This window comes from Falco biarmicus, chromosome 8, assembly GCF_023638135.1.
Source record: "Falco biarmicus isolate bFalBia1 chromosome 8, bFalBia1.pri, whole genome shotgun sequence".
Classification (NCBI taxonomy): Eukaryota; Metazoa; Chordata; class Aves; order Falconiformes; family Falconidae; genus Falco; species Falco biarmicus.
In genome coordinates, this window is record NC_079295.1 from 59,501,348 (window position 1) to 59,518,033 (window position 16,686).

General features: G+C 61.2%; 1 protein-coding gene across 1 annotated transcript; it reads right to left on the minus strand.

The window, feature by feature from the left end:
• Positions 1 to 33: 33 nt before the first annotated feature.
• SYNPO (synaptopodin) lies at positions 34 to 15,195 on the minus strand. Its single transcript, XM_056348353.1, has 3 exons — positions 14,721 to 15,195; positions 3,606 to 5,503; positions 34 to 2,359 (listed from the first exon to the last, which is right to left on the minus strand). The coding sequence occupies exons 1-3, from the start codon at positions 15,193 to 15,195 to the stop codon at positions 1,580 to 1,582; spliced, it is 3,153 nt and encodes a 1,050-aa protein (XP_056204328.1). The 3' UTR covers positions 34 to 1,579.
• Positions 15,196 to 16,686: the final 1,491 nt, after the last annotated feature.

A 16,686-nucleotide genomic window follows, 5' to 3' on the forward strand; every position in this document is an offset into this window, starting at 1 on the left:
GCCACCTCGGGAATGGATCAGGGCCAGGCCGGGTGGGATAATGGCAGTTTATTTCTGAGCTGGGTATACAAGTGTGTGGCAAAGGCGAGTCGTGGTGCCTGGTGGAGTGAGGGGGAGTCTGTGTCCTGGGAAGAGCAGGCTGTGGGGTGCGGGAACCTGGGGAACAGGGATGGGCTGGCTCCAACAGTGTGTCCTGCGGAAAGGGAAGGGGTGACAGGGGCTCCCTGAACAGGGAACATGCCAGAGCCCTGGCAGCACAAATGCATCCTCCCTTCCTGGTGTTGGTCTTACTGGCACCAAGGCTGTGTCCTCTGGGTGGGTGGCTATGGTCACTGCCATAGCGCCTCTTGGCACCCCAGCCAGCTCCTGCTCACTCCGGGGTGTGACAAGTGTTTTGGGGACCCATTTCCCTCCCTGGACACCCGCTGCTCTCCCCAGGCTCTGCCACATAACTGTGTCCACCCTGATGCCCTCCTCTCCCCATCGCTCCCCCGCCCCAAACCTTCCTCTGACACTGCTGCCCTCAGAGGTGCCTCTGCCCACCCCCCAGCCCCTTGCAGGGCTCCCCATGGGGACAGCAGCTCGTCCCTGAGACACTCTAAGCATTGTCTCCTGCACTGACACCTTCTTCAAACCTTCTGCAACCTGTACCACTTCCTTCAGCCCCCCAAGAGCTCCCCACCTCCCACCCGCCCTGGCTACCACAGCACCGACTGGTCCCTGTGTGTCCCTCCCCTCCAGCCCATAGGAGTGGGGACAGGGATGGGGTAAGCCTGGGGATGGGGACAGTGACACGGTAATGGGATAGGGCTGTCCCTTTTAGCTTGGGCAGGGCGGGAGGGCACCTGTAAACGGTCCCCTTGATGTGGCAATAAATAACTTTGGCTCTCTTTTTGGTCACCAGGGAAGGATTTGGGGGAATTTCTTTGAGAAGAGGTCAATAGTAAAAAAAAAAAAAAAAGCCATGAAGATCTGGGGGGCTGGAATACAACATTAACTTTTCCTCTCTGAAAGCTGGTTCCAATTGCAACCATCCAGATCTGGAGGCTGGGAGAGGGTGCCTGGCCATGGCATGCACTTGGTGCTGTCCACCCCTGCCAGGTACACCATGACCCCCCGGGCAGCAGCAAACAGAGCTGCGGTGACACCCTGGGATGACACCTTGGTACTGGGGGCAGAGGGCTCACGGGGGACCGCCAAGTCCATCCCCATTGTGGCTGTGTGGCATGGGGCCAGCTGGTGGGCAGGGGCTGCAGAGGGAGGGGGCTGTGCTGGGGGCTGGCTCCCCCCATGCTGCCTGCTCTGCCTGCTCTGCCTGCTCTGCCTGCTGACCATGCAGTCCTGCCCCAAAAGGTTAAGGTGGTAAAAATAGAGCGGGGGCATGGGATGGCAGGCAGGCAGGAGGCACCTGACCCTGCTGGCATGCCAAGGGGCTGTGGCAGCTCCTCCGGGGACTGAGGATACGGGGTTTTGGAGACCTCAACCCTGAGCGTTGGGGTCTTCCCAGTGGGGATCTGTGGGTGGCATCACCTGGGCTGGTGGGGCTGGGGAGAGGGTGGGCTGGCCAGAGATGGCTCGTCTAGGAGGTGCAGGGGGCCCCTGAGGGCAGCCCCCCTGGCTTCAGCCGCAGGCTGCTGGTCCAGCCCCGGGGGCAGAGGTTGAAGCTGTGGATGCCCGGGCTCTTGGTCCCCGAGTCTTCGGAGTCAAGGGAGACGTCCGAGTCCGTTGGGGACCGCGAGGTGCAGCGCTTGGCCAGGGCCCGCCCGCCCACCACGGGGGATGGCAAGGGGCTCTTGGGGCTGGGGGACAGCCGGGGGATGGGGCAGGAGGACATGCTGGGTGGCAGCACGAGCCGGCGCCCCTCTGCCCAGGCAGCTCGGGGCATCCCAGGGGAAGCACAGAACTGGGGGCTGTCCGCCCGGGGCGATCGCAGGGGGCTTTTGTGGGTGGGTGAGGGGCTGCCCAGGCTCCCCGGCACACTGCTGGCAGCCTGCAGTGCCATGGCTCTGCAGCCCTCCGGCCGCGCTGGCCAGGGGGACTGGGGCAGACTGGGGGGGCCGGCAGGGATGGGGGTGAAGGGCCGGGAGCCCTCCGGCCCCACGGCTTTGGGAGAGGAGCTCTTCCTCCGGGCAGCGTTGATGATGTTCCTGGCGAGCCGCGCTTGCATCTGCCGGCTGGCCCGGGGGTCGGCGTCCTGCCGCAGTGGGGACAGGGACCTCTCGCTCCATGGAGGGGACGTAGGGGGTCCCTCATCCAGCTCGGGCACCGAGGCCGGGCTGGCCCAGCCGTCCAGGCTGCCCGGGCGCCGCACCAGCCGGGGCGTCCAGGTGGGCGAGGCGGGGAGGGACGGCCGCCTTTCCTGGAGGGGGACAGACAGCGGGTTAGTGCCGGCACTGCTGGGGGGGGTGAAGGGGGGAGAGCAGAGGGACAGGAGCAGGATTGGTGCTGGGGCAAGCTTCGTGCTGGCTCAGCCCCACAGGAACTGGGGATGTATTCTCACGCATTGCACCCCCTGCAAGGGCTCCCCAAAAATGCATTTGCCTCTGCACCCCATCACCGACCAAGGAAGCTGGGTCAGGCTGAGCCTGCAATTAATCATCCTTGCCCAGAATATCACCCTGGACCTCTCACTACCTGCGGCTTTCCAAAGCCTCCCTCCAGGTGATGCACAGAGACCCCCGTGCTGCCCCAGGGATCCATCGCCCAGCAGCTGCTCCCCAGCCAGCAGGAAAGAGAAGAGCCAGGTCTGACAGCGCAGAGAGTGTATTCAGAAAGGGGGGGGGACAGGAAGAAAAATGCAGGAGAAATAAAAGCATAGTCGAAAGGCAACTCATTACCACGAGGGGAGTGGTGGGAGCGAGGGATGACAGAGGCACAGCTGGACCACGAGCATCAGGCCAAGCATCAGCCAGCCCTGCCCTCCTCTGCCTGGCACATCCCTCTCTCCCGGTCGTGCCAGCAGCGCTGCCTGCCCCCAGCTCCAGCACTGAGCTTGGGAAGGGACAGGGACCTTGCACTGTCCCTGGTCCCAGCACCACGGCGCTCTGCCATTCCCCCGGGGATGCGGCTCTTCCTCCACAGTGTGGAAGAAAACGAGGACAGATCCCAAAGGAGCAGCAAAAGAGAGAGGAGCAGGCACAGTGAGGCAGAAAGGCGAGGTGTCCCCTCCGGGTTTGCTTTGGTAGGAGGCCGATAGGAGCCGGCAGGACAGAGGGACTGCGGGTCAGCGGGCAGAGCCGGCGGTGGCTGGCTGCGAGAGCTGGAAAGGCAGGAGGCGAGGAAAGGACAGAGCCAGCGATGCGATGCTCCATACAGTTTCCAGGTGAGAGAAGAGAGAAAATGCTGGCAGCCCCACAGGACGGGCAGGCTCCAGATGGCTCTTTGGGATCCCGCGGGCTCTATGCCCCCTCTATCCACTGTCCCGGCACTGCAGCCTCCCAGCTACTTCTTTTTTCTATTTCTTTTTCCCCTCTTTTCTGTGGTTGGTTTGGCTTATGGCACACCTGTGAGCAGTTAGGGAGGACTCGGCCAGTGCAGAGAAGCCTAAAACCCCCATGTGTTTCTCTCTGCCACCACTACTTGTAATAAAAAGAAGGTTTCCACACCTGCGGCTCGATGCCGGCATTCCTGGTGGAGTAGGAGGGTCTGGGTGCCTGGAAGCCTCCCTTCGCTCGGGGTGGCAGCAGGCGGCATGGGGAGGCCAGCAGCACCTCGGTCGGGGCTCCAGGACCAACATGGCTGCTGTGATTCAGGGCCAGAGCCCCGGTGGTGCCAGGAAAGGGGCTGGAGTTGGTCTGGCCGGCACTGGGCACAGCGGGAGGATGCCAGACAGGGGAAGGAGGCAACGGAGAGGTCGGGCAGGAGGTTTGCTGGGGGTAGGAGTAGGCATCAGGAAGAGAGGGTCTGGGTGGAGGCATCTCCCGGGGCATGGACCTCGCCGGACTCTTGGATGGAGAGAGGATGAAGAGCGAAGACTGGAGCTGGTAGGGCTGGTGCTTGGAGATCTCCAGCTCCTTCTGGGAGACCTCGTTCTCCATCAGGTTGCTGCTGTACAGAGAAGCTGGGGGGGTTTTGGAGGGTCTGGAGGGACTCTTGGAGGGGTGTCTGGAGACCATGGGTGACAGGCAAGCACTGGCATCATATTTCCAGGAGGGAGGCAGGGACATCGTGGGTGATGGGGACCGCAGCAGCTCTGGCTGGGAGGGAGCCTCAATGATAAACTTCTCCATCCTGGACTGCCGGCGGGCAAAGAGCTCGGCCCCCTTCCCTCTTGCTTCACTGAGGTTGTGGCTGGGCTGCGGCTTCGGCTTGGGCTGGATGGTGGGAGACTTGAGGCAGGAGGACCATGCTGGAGCATCATCAGCTGGCGGGATGTGCTGCTCACCCCTGGCTGCGCTGTTGGGGACAAAGTTGGCAGCTTCAGCCCCGAGGGCGAAGGGCTCATCCTCAGCACCGGGCTCCCCCTGGTCCTTCTGCTTCTTCCTGCTGTCTGCACTCTGAACCAGGTCCAAGAGATCAGGGTTAGGGCCCAGCTTTGGCTTCTCAACAAAGGTGAACATGGACTTTTTGCCAGCTCTCCGGGCGGCTGACTCCTCTAGGATCCCCGTTTTGGGCAGAGGGTTTGGTCCGCTCACCCCACAGCCCATGGGGGGACCTGGCAGCACCTTCTGCTCCCGGGGTGGGTACAGGGCTGAGTAGGCAGGGGGTGAGCGGACACGTGTGAGCGGCGGGGGGCTGCTCAGCGTCTCTGCGTAGGTGGGCGGTGGGGGCAGCTCGGCAGCAGGGGGTCCCTCTGTGGGCTGGCCACTGGTGCGGGGTGCCTGGGTGCCAAAGGGTCTGGCCGTCCGGTTCTTCACTGGCTTGGGCTTGGCCAGGGTGAGATGGACCTCATAGTACTGCCGGCCCTGCGTCCCGTTCTGCCGCTGGCCAGCTGGGGATGCCATCCCTGTGGCTGTCCCCACGGGTGCACTGGGCACCTTGCCAGGCACCTCGCTGTTCTTCCCTTCCTCGGGGCTCTGCGGCAGGGCAAGAGCCACTGTGCTGGGCCCCACAGGGGCTCCCGCATCCCTGAGCCCCTCCCCCCCACTCTCCATCCCACTGGCCCCCCTCTCCTGCATGCCGTTGGTGGTGGCTGATGCCATGTTCTCCTTCAGGTAGACACTAAGCGGGACCTGCTGGACATCAGCAGGCGGCTCCCGACACGGGGAGGCGTTTGCCTGCAGCCCCTCTCCTGGCGCACTGGGCTGCTCAGGCTCCGGCTTCATCCCAGGCCCCTCGCCCTCCTCCATGGCTGCTTGCTGAGGCTGGGGTGCGGGGCTCAGCGGCAGGCCCCCACCATGCCCAGCCCCGGCGAGCCCATCGACGCGCTGCTTGCGGCGGTTGAAGAGCAGGACGCCCTTGGAGCTGGGGCTGGGTGCCGTGGTGAGCTGCACCGCGATCCGCCGGCTCCGTGCCTTTGCCTCCTTCAGCTCCTTCTCAGAGAGGCTGGCGCTACGGGAGAGACCTGGGCAGAGGGGAGAGGGCAGTTAGGGGGACTCAGAGGGGACGTGGGATTTTAGGCCTCCACGCCAGCACTGGCAGCCCTTCCTCCAGGTATCCCCCAGCATCCCAACCCCTTCTTCCCCAGCAGCTGGGTGAAGGCAGGAGTGATACTCCAGGGCTGGGGTACCCAGGGGGGATATCGTAGTCCAAGGGTGATGGGGACCCAGCGCGGCCCCCGCCAAGATGCTGAGCTGCAGCTCTGCATGCTGGAGGGACAGATGGCAAAGCCCAGGGGACACCCAGGGGCACACAGGACCTTTTCTCCCATCCCGCCCTGTATTTTGACTGGGTTCTGCAAGCCCACTGTGGTGACCATATGGGAAAGGAATTTCTCCAAGGGTTTCAGCAGGTCTCAGGTTGCAGCTCGCATGGTTTTGGCCCCTGGCTCAAAGAGGCGGTGGGCAGGGAAGGGGTCAGCTCGCGTTCCCCAGCCCCTTGCCCTGAATCCCGGCACGCTCAGCCCCAAACAGGGCAGGAAACAAACCCAGTGTCAGCCAGAAGATGCCAGCCCGCCATAACCTCATGGCAAGACCGGTGGCCAGCCCCATCTGGGGACTGATTGATGGAGCAACACGAGATGGCAGCAGCCGACAGAAGCTGTGCAGATCCTGACCTGCCGGACACAGACACAGCCCACAGCAAGGAGCCAACCTCATGCCTCGGGAGCCTACACAAGTGCTAAAAGCAAAGTGCTAAAAGCCAGGAGAAAGCCCCGCAGCAAGCAGCCAGAGTGCTGCTGCGCCTCTCGTGTGCTGGCCAGAAGGTCAGGGCACCAGCCCTTCCCGAAGGCCAAAAGGATGTGGAGCTGCCAGGAACGCATTTTCTCAGGGTGAGCAATTTCCTACAAGCTCACCCTGAAGCACCCGCGGGAAGGGCAGTGTCCCCAGCCCTGCCGAGGCCACTGCTTGGGGACAGACACCAGTGCGGAGCACCAGCACTGCCCCAGTACCCACCAGGGGTGCAGCCCCCTCCCCAGGTGATGCCGGGGTGGCTGTGATGGGGTGTTCCCACTCCAGCTCTGGCCAGGAGGTGGGTGGCCAGGGCTGCCGGCCCCGAGCCTCGCTCCCCCAAGCATTGCCAGCACCCGCTCCCCTTCCCTTCCCATCCCTTCCCTTCTTCCCTTCCTTCATGTGTTTCTCATTTTCTTGCCTTCTGTGCCGCTTGGGAGCCTTCCAGGATATTTTCAGCAGTGGCTCAGCCTAGCAGCGAGGGAAGGGATGGATGACTAAGCCAAACACTTCCAGCAAGCCCACAGTAAAGCGGGAGGGCTGCTGCAAACTGGGTACCTCTTCTTCCTCACCATTCATCCCTCCTGCCTCCCTCAGCACCCAGCAAGTCCCAGCCCTGGCCCCAGCACCACCAAAGAGTGCAGGATGGCCCTGCCTCCCCCAAGTGGCTAGAGAGGAGGAGGAGAGTGGATGAAGCCTTCAGGCTGCCCGACAGGAGGGTTTTGGCTGTGCACGGTGGAGAGAAGGCAGAGATGCCAGTGGAAACTCTCTCCTGGAGACAAGGAGCCTGTCCGCAGTGGCGACGCCGGCGGCCAACATCTCCCCCGGTTAGCGCCCGGTATTGTTTAATGCCCCATTTCTATTTGCTTTGGCGGCAGCACAGAGCGGGGCCGCGGTTTCCTCCGGCCGGGCTGGCTGGAGGGCAGCCAGCACCACAGCTCCCACTCCGCGGGGTCACCCTCACTGCCTTTATCTCCGAAAAGGAGGAGAAATACGGCCAAGGAGCTGTTGAGAAACAAGCCACAGGCTCCAGATGTCTGCAAATTTCATGCTCCTAGCCGAGCATCCCTGCTTCCTTGGAGGCCGAGGCCGCCTAAGAAGCCGAGCTCTCGGCGGAGCCATTTCGCAGCCTCTCACTCTTGCTACTGCCTTTTAACAGCAACGGAGGGGCCCTGGGGGATCTTGTCTGTGCTGGAGGGATGACTCAGCTCCTGGCCAGCCAGTTCCTGCTTGGACTAGCCGCCGGATACACTCCTGTGTAGCCAGGATCAGTGCCGGGATCTCTCCGCCAGGATTTTGCCCCCAGGTATCCCCATCCCTTGCTGCCACCCTGGGCACAGGCATCCCCCTGGGCCAGGGTGTGCTAAAGGGTGGGAGCCCCCACCTGAAATCCCCCGCCTGGCATCCATTCTCAGCATTGCCTTGTGGCACCCCATCTCCTACTCTCTTCCAGCAGCCCCTCTGCACCTGCCTACCTGGTACCCACCATTCCCTGCTGGAAATGAATCTCTCGGGATACTAATGGGGATGCTGGGGGTAAGAAATGCTCTTCACATGCAATTTTTCTCTCACAGATGGGAAGCACCAAAGCCTCCAGCAGGCCAGAGGAAATTGCAGAGGCCAACCTGAACACTGCCCTGCTTGCACAGCCACACACAGCCCAGTGGACAGATGGATGGACAGATGGACGCAGGCACCATTGCAAATGTGGCTCATCACTAATCAACCGGGGGTGACGTACCATCCCCAACAAAAGGACAGAGACCACCTCCCTCCCCTCTCTGCTCCAGCCTGAGCCATGGGATCAGCATATTTGACCTGGTGCAAGAGCCTTTAGTCATCTACCATGGTGGCCCGAGGGACCCTGTCACCCGGGGTGGCTCCTGCACCCCTCGCTCCCCTCCCAGATGGAGGGAACATCCCTTCATCCTTCCCTGCCAGCCAGGGAGCCTTGGGCGGGCTCCGGCTGGGTGCTTCCTTCCTGATGAAAACATCCAGGTGCTGTGGAGGAGAAGGAGGGGCACAGGGCCTAAGGCAGCCCAAGCAGCACAGGGAGGAGGCGAAAGCAAAACTGTGCATGGCTGAGGGTGCCAGGAGCTTGTGCAGCACTGGAAACTGTCTTCCGCCCATTAACGCCAGTCCAGCCCAAAATCCGAAGGATAACCGGCACTTCTTGCGCTCTTCCACTCTTCCTTCCTTTCCACGCCACGCACCGGCTCGCCACCACGCTGCCCTTCGGGAAGGAAATGTCTCCCCTCTCCAAATGTCCCGGCTTCTTCCAAGAACAATGAATCCAGCCACGCCAGCCCTCTCCGCTGCTGCATCCCCATGTTGGGGGTCCCCTGGCAGCCCCCAGCCCTCTGGTCCAGGGATGCTGAGGAAGGAGATGCTCCCTGTTCCTCACAGGACTGCTGGACTCCTGGCACACATGAGCAGCCGGCCAACAGCCCTGGAGTGCTAATTCAGTGCAATACACTCCAGCTCTGGCCAGAGAAGCCTATAGATATCTATATATTTATATAGGCACTTGCTCTATAGGTTTGCCATTGCTCATGGGGTGACTTCCAGCAACATCCCCCAAGTATAGATAGGGCTTAACAGCTTCTTACCAAGCTGTCAGTCATCCTTCCTGCAGCAAGTACTGTGCTTTCTCCTCCAGAGTGAGGATGACGAAGGTGATGAAAGGCATTTCTGTTGCTCTCCCTTCCTGGCCAGATTGGGGAAAAATAATTCCTTCCAGCTCAGCTTTCCGTGCAAAGGATGGGTCCCGTCCCACAGCACTACTGTAGAGCATCTGAAGTCCAGCCAGGAACGGCTGGAGTCACCATCCCACCCCCAATGATGGCAAAAGATGTATCAGACCCTCCTTGTGTCCCGCCCTGACCTGCCATGGACTTCAAGAGCTGGCATGACATGAGGATTGGGCCCCAAATTGCAGGGAGAGGAGATACCCAGGGCTCTCTGAGGCTGACAGATTCAGTGGAAGCTGCTGGTCTTGATGTGGCTGGGATGTCACAAGAAGAAAAACAATGACTTGGAAGCTGTCACCTTGCAGGTGTGGGTGGCTGCAGGCATCAGGCATGGTGGTGAGAAGCCCTTGCATGGAGAAGCCCAAAGATACCAGAGTCCCCGTAGGGCCAGCAGGATGAAACAAGCCATGTGAAATCTCAGCCTCAGGGCTGGCAGGCGACTGCAAAATCTTTAGTTTGGGCTCTGTCCCTAGCCTGCTCCTGGTCTGGATGCTCGGCCATCCCAGTGCTGCAGCCCACCTTGGCAAGTTCACAGGAGGATGCTCAGGGTGTCCCGCTGCCCCGCCCCCCCCCCAGCTCCCCGGCTGTCCAGGGCCAGGCAGAGCACAGACCAGAAACCCCAAATCCACCTTCGCGCAGTGCAGCAGCTGTGATCCATAAGGAGCAGGAACCTTTCCCCTTTTCCCAAGCAGTTTCCCAAGCCCAAGCAGTTTCTTGGGCTGCTGTGGGTCAACTCAAACGGTGCCTCTTTCTGGCAAAATCCCACCAGCAAAACCAAGAATTAAACCAAGACAAACCCATTTCCAGAGGGATGCATGCCACCATGCCACCTCCCTGCCACAAACCCAAATGCAAATCTAAAGCCAGGCGGTGCTGGGGAGGGTAATCCAGTGTTTTCACCCAAACACTGAGGGCTTTGGACACCAAGGAAATGTAAGCAGGTTTTTTGGCAGAGAAGCCAACTGGCCTTTTGCCCCAACTACAGCTGTGCAGGATTTTTTGCAATGTGCACTAACTCACACACATTTAAGTCTGCGCTTCCCTCCCGCTCACAGTTATCCCAAATAATCTGCTGCTAGGAAAACAAGGAGGGTAGCGCAGACATGCAGTTGAGCTAGCTAGGAACAGATACCATTCAAACACATGGATGAAAAGACGACAATTTTCTGCCTCGTTCCCAGCTTCCAACTCTCTTATACCCCAGATATAAAACCTCCATAAAGTTTTTATCCATGCTACCCCTCCAGACCCAAAAATCCCTGGCTCAGGCAGTGGGTGCTGTGGTGGGGGCAACCTCGCCTGCCTGGCAGGACGCACTGTGCTGGGCCTCTCCTCGCGGGCGCCTTTGCCAGTGACAAAATCTGGCACAGCGAGAAAATTCGATGCGCTTGCAAGTTTTCCCTGTGCTCTGTTTGCAAGGGCTTTGCTGGATTTGGAGCTGTTTGCCTCCCCAAGCTCCTCCCGGCTTGCAGCTGTGCCCCTGCCTTGCCTAGTGCTCAGCACCCAAATCCTGCTGGAAAGGGCCCCACAGTCTCCAAGCAGCAAGCCCTGGGGCACCCATCTCCCATGTGGGGGAGGAAGAGATGGGGCTGGGGGCATTAATATTGAATGGAGGCTGGCTGCCCCTGCCCCAGCCCCACTTCCCCAGGCTCGTCAAGCCGAGAGGATGCAGTGAGCAGCCCCAGCCCTGCATGCATCCGCAACGGGGAAGAACAGGCTGCTGCTACTGCAAAAGTGGAGGCAGCACCTTCCCCCAGCCAGCCAAAATTAAGCTTTTAGCTTTGCAAAAGAAGGCTGGAACCTGACAGACTTCCTCCAGGCTGCTCTGCCATCCATCTGCCCAGAGCGCAGCAAAGCCAGCCCATCCCATCACCAGGTAGTATGGGGACCCGATCCTGGCTGGCAAGTGAGTCCCAGCCCTGCTGTGCCTGCTGGTGCTTGGACTCGCTGCGACACATCCCAGGCGGTGGGGCCCCGGTGACAGCCCTGCCAGGCTGGTGCCACGAGCCAGAGGCGCTGGCTTGGCAAGAGAAGGTCATCTGGCTTGGCTTGTCCCCATGGGATGGACGGAGCAGGGAGGGCAGTGGGATGAAACGGGGCCTTCGTCTGTCCCTTGCACAACCCCCGAGGGATCCATCCTGCTGGCTGCCAGCCCCAGGGACAGACCTCGTGTCTCCAGCACCGGGTGGCACGGCCAGGGGAGATCACGTCCCAGTCGCAGGGGTCAGGGGACATTGCCTTGGGAAGAGGCTCTGCAGAGCTGGAAGGTGCCACGCTGCCGAGCCCCCCACGTCCCCCCGTGCCGGACCTCCGAGGGTGGGCAGAGGGAACCGGCACCCACCCGGCTTATTTATAGAGAAAGAAACGCTGCCTGCCCCGCTCGCCTGCCCTTTGCCCACAACCGGCACCCCTCGGGGGGTTCCGGGCGCCCATGCTCCCCTGCCACCTCCATACACCCCCAGACCCCCATGCACCCCCAGCACCCCCCGTGCACTGCCAGCCCCCGCCACCCCCGGACATCCCCAAACACGGTACCCCCCTGGCACCCCCTGCTGCCCTCCGCCCCCCCGCCCCCCGCTTGTGCACTGGCACCCCTCGTCCCCCGGCCCCTGCCCCGGCCGCCCCAGCCCCGCAGCCCCGCCCGGGGGCAGCCCCCGCCTCCCCAGCCCCGGCCCTACCCGCGGTGCCGGTGCCGGTGCCGCCGCCGCCCCTCGCAGCCCGACTGCACCGGGGAGGAGGCGGCGGGCAGGAAAGTTGCGGCAGCTCCGCCCTCGGAGCGGGCCCAGGGGGGCGGCGGGCGGGGGCCGGGGCCGGGGGGTGGCGGGTCCCGCCGGCCCTGCCCCTGCCCGCCGCGCCCGCCCGACCGGACGGGATGGGTCCCCCTCCCCGGCGGCACCGGCAGCCGCCCCGCCGCCCCGGCTGCCCCCCGCGGCCCTGCTCTGCCGCTTCCCGTCCCGGCTGGGTCTGCCCTGAGCCCGCTGCCAGGGTGGGAGCAGGCGGGGCATCCCCCTACCCAGCCCTGTGCATCCCCCTACCCAGCCTGGAGCATCCCCTTATCCAGCCCGGAGCATCCCCCTACCCAGCCTGGAGCATCCCCCTACCCAGCCCTGCGCATCCCCCTACCCAGCCTGGAGCATCCCCTTATCCAGCCCGGAGCATCCCCCTACCCAGACCTATGCATCACCTTATCCAGACCTGTGCATCCCCCTCACCCAGACCTGTGCGTCCCCTTTACCCAGCCTGGGGCATCCCCTTACTCAGCCCTCACCCCCTTTCCCTCCTCCCAGCAGTGCTGGGGACCTGCAGCACCTTACGTTTCAGACGCTGGCAGGGAAGCAGGATCTCCCCTTGCTGCCAGTTTCCCCAGTGCTGAAAGGGTTGGGGTGCTTGGAACAGGGCAAAAATCTAGCACTGGTGTTACCACCCTGGGGACCCTCCGGGAAGAGCACCAAAAGCCCTCTGCCAGGAGTGGTCTGCTCCCAGTGACAAGGGGACCACAGCCCTGGGACGGATGATTCCTGGGGAACCAGTATCACCTTGCACCTCCACCACCCTGCTCCTGCTGGGGCTGCAGAGTCCTTGCTGGCTGCAGAGCTCCCAGGCACTGCTGCAGGTGGGACCAGCCTCACCCCCTTCCCTTGCCTGTCCACACCACAGGATGAGCTCTTGGCCTTATTTTTCGCTTTTCTAATTTCCTTTCTGCCTGTCCCTCTTTGCTTTTTTGTGCTTTTCTGGTTTTTGAGGGAGACTGGCGCTGGCTCAGCAGCCCCCGGGGTGTGAAACCTTCCGTTTATTTGCACACCAGACAGAGAAACCAGTCCTGCCTCCTGCATCTCCCAGCTGCTGCCTCTACCCGGGGCTCCTGCGCTCCCCAGCCTGCCCCGAGAGGTGCCAACCAGCTTGGGCCGCTGTGCCAGATATTTGGGAGCAGCCAGCCTGGCCTTGGGCTGCTGGACGGGGACCAAAGGGGAACCTGGGACCTGCCTGGGTGGGTCTGCAGCGCTCGGGGGGCACCCGCTTGGCTCCCGGCTCTCAGGGCCACCCCTACACAATTGTGGGGGTGGGTGGATGCACCTCTTTCTCTTGCAAGAGCTCCATGGGGTTGGGGGTTCCCGCACCCAGGACCAGCTAAGGAGAAGAGGAGCAAATCCCTGACATCTCCTGGGGATGCTCCTACAAACATCCTGCTGCAGAGGCAGCCCCGATGCCACCTGCACGGGGACCTGCCCTTCCTTCCCTCTGCCGCTGTCCCTGCTCTGAATTAAACCTCTCCTTTGCAAACCTGCAGGGTTTTTGCAAGGTTCTGGCGCTCCTCCCAGTGCTCAGGACCCTCAGTGACATCCTGCCCGGAGGCTCTGGAAAGTCTGACGGGTCCCGCAGGCAGTGGCTGGTGGTGATCTCACTTGGAGGGGGAGGAAACGGGACAGACAAACTCTTTCCAACAAACCTGTTGAGTTACTTTAAAATTCCAGGCTGGCAGCAAAAGTGCTGGATGGCGGTGCGGGTTAGGAAAATGCTGAGCCTGGACAGAATCAGGCCTGACCTTTCCCTGCCACAGATCTGCCATCCCAGAGCAGAGTGAGAAATGGGAAGACTATTTGGGTCCATCTGGTTTGTGTGCTGAGCCCTGAAACACGACGCCCGTACGGCCGAGGGAGCTGCTGGGGCAGCAGTGAGCCAAAGGGCTTGGCTGAGCTTCCCAGCCCTTGTCCCATCCAGGGAGCTGCTGGTTTTGAGGATGTCTGACACCCCAAAAAGGCGAGGGGATGGATTCTGGACACCAGGTTCATGCTGAGCATCCCCAGCCGGTGCCGTCCCTCCTCATCCTGGGAGCTACTTGGGGAAAACCAGGCTCTGAGCAGAGCAGCAGCATCTGATAATGCCATCCCATGGGGACAGTGACACACCTGCCTTGGCGCCGCGTGGCAGCTGAGATAACAGCTGGGCAGGAGGAAAATAGAAAGAAGGGTGGAAACAGGGTTTAAAAATGGGTCTAATGCCTGTAAAAGGATGAGTCTAATCCTGTGGGAGCATCTCCCCTGGGTGGGGAGGTCCAGGCATGGGAGCGGCCACAGTAACCCTAGATATGTGCCTGTGCTTGTGTCACCATGGCTGAAGGGACAGTCATGGGCAGAGAGGAACGGCTGCGAAACAGGGCTGTGAAGCGAGGCGATGGCAGAGAGCATTGTAGGAAGCAACCAGCCTGAAATAAAGTGCTTAATTTTTAAACCAGGGGCTGAAAAGAGATGGATGGCCCCAAGCCACGTAATGAATGCTTGTCCATCGCCACCCCAACTGAGATGTCCCTGTCCCAGGCAGCACCCCAGGAGCTGGCCCTCATCACCCCCCCTTTGCAGAGTCCTGGCAAGCACCACGGCCAGGATGAGGGGTGGGAAGCCCACCCCTCTTGTGCCCCACTTGGGGTTTGGTTGAACTCGGAGATCACAGGAACCCTCCCGCCGTCTTCCCACCCCCCTCCCGAGAAAAGCCACAGATTCCTCCTTATTTTCAAGGCCAGAGAGATCATCTCAGGCTAAAAAAGTCCCAGCGGCTGGGCCGGGAGCCTGGAACGTCTAATCCAGCGGCGGCCCTGGGAAGAGCCAGGCATTCCCACCACCATGCCAGGCAGCGGCAGCCCTGGCCCCAGCGGCACAGCAGCACTTTTTGGGAAGGGGGGGTGGCCAAAGGGGGTTTCTCTTACCCACTTTCCTCGGCTTGCTGGCAGGGTTGATGAGGACCTGTTGGATCTTCACCACTTTCCACTCCTGGCTAGGGTCGGCCGTGGGGCTGGCTGCTGTGGGGGGCAGCTCTGAGGCAGAGCTGGAGCATTCTGGGGGGCCTGTGGGCTCAGCCACCAAGGCCAGGTTGCTGCCATCCAACGTGGGACCCGGTATGTCCCCACCGAGCCCCTCAGGCCCCCACCGGCAGCTCCTGCTTGCCTTCCCTCCCAGTGGCCCTGAACATCCCTCTTGTTTGACCGGCTCAAAGGCAGGGGCATCCCGGAACTGATGGCACCTCTGCTCCCCTCTGCTCCCCCTCTCCTGCCAACAGACAGTGTCCCCCTCGGGGTCCCCTTTGGCCGCCCCACAGACACGGGATTTTTGCACAGCCTCGCTGGGTGTGGGGCAGCCAGGCTGGGTTTGCAGACAGGGCTGCCGTAGCCTTGCCTTCAGCATCTTTGCAGCTCTCCTTCACTGGCACTCCATGGACTTTCAGACCAGCTCCGCATGGCCAGGGGGCTGGCTCCTCCCTGGCAGTGTCCCTCAGAGCATGGGCAGTGTCCAAGAGGGAAGATGGCCACACGCTGGGCACGAGCCCAGCTTTACTCCTCTTGCAGGCAGTAGGACCAGGCACGATGCCACAGGAGCAGGCAGCTTTCAGAGACCCAGCTGTAGGGTTCTGCCCAGAGAAGACACATCAGCAAGGAGGATTTTGTAGGAATTTCTCTTTTCTAGGCAGGCACACAGAGGAGCAGTGTCCAAGGACCTGTGCAAAGGAAGGAGGGGGAGCATTGAGGATGCTTGTTCATGCACTGGTTTCCTCTGGCCACAGCTAGCAAAGCAGCTCCCAGTGTCCCCAGTCTGGGCTCCAGCCATAGCACTGCTCCCTGTGAAGAGGGACCCCTGAGATGCAAACACTCCCTAACAGATCATTTGGAAATGCCCCCTACCCCAGCCCCCTTGCCCATCCGTCCTCCCCAGAGCCTGATGCCCAACTCCCTTTGCTTTTGCAGCCCAGGGGTGGCTGTGGACACCCTTGTTTGTGGCCAGTGCTGGGGGACAGTTGCTGCTCAGGAGGTGGGAGCATTTAAGGAAGAAACCCATTCCCTGTGTAAGAGTTTGCTCAGGGTTAGCAGGAGCCCTGGCTCCCACCTCCGTCCCCTGGAAAGAGAAATTCCCAGCATCCAGCTAACAAAGCTGTGTTTAACCATTGAGTGACTCACACGGCACTGGGACAAGCGCAGACAGACCTGCTTCCCTTCTGCCGAGCATAAATCTTTCTGAATGACAAATGCACGCACCAACACAGCCGAGAGGCGAGGTATCAGCTGGGAGAGGGGGATGTCATCACTCCCAGGACAGGATACAGATTACAGCGTATGGGGGAAATTCCTGCGCTGTGAGTCCTCCACAGCCACTCAGCGCAGCGTCACCCACCCCCGCTCGCTGCAAGGCTGGGTCCCAGTGAAGCACCCACTGAGCATCACTGCGGCCAGGAGACCCACAGCACAGGGACCGTGGTGGATTTCCCAGCCTAACAGCTAGCCAAGGAGGAAAAGAGGCTTCTGCTCAACCCAACCCCCTCCCTGAGTTATTGCAAAGTTTTTCAGTGAGATAAGAAGATGCACCAGGTTCAACACCACAGGCTGAGCTCAGGCAGGAATACGACCTGCAGCTCCATCTGGGGCTCGCATAGCTTCTCCTCAAAACTTTTCCCATCCTTAGGAAAGTTATTTTGGAAATGAAGGCAGGTTTGAAAACAGCCAGTGAAAACTTTGCTGCTGAACAGGCACTCAGGCATTTCCCAAATGCAAGGCTGCATTTTTTTGAGAATGCCCAAAGGAAATCTTCTGCCCTTTCTGAAACCCTTCCTCCCGCCTTGCTCTGATGCAATTATTCAGTATGGATTTGCAAAGAGATCCTGGAGGGAAAATTTCAATGTTTCTC

What these genes read in the sequence shown, in the direction of transcription:
- SYNPO (XM_056348353.1), bottom strand. Translation starts at nt 15,195, where the DNA reads ATGCTGAAGGCAAGGCTACGGCAGCCCTGTCTGCAAACCCAGCCTGGC. An exon ending in CAGCAAGCCGAGGAAAGTGG is followed by an intron (nt 5,504 to 14,720) that starts GTAAGAGAAACC and finishes CCCTCTGCCCAG; the next exon opens with GTCTCTCCCGTAGCGCCAGC. An exon ending in ATGCCGGCATCGAGCCGCAG is followed by an intron (nt 2,360 to 3,605) that starts GTGTGGAAACCT and finishes GTCCCCCTCCAG; the next exon opens with GAAAGGCGGCCGTCCCTCCC.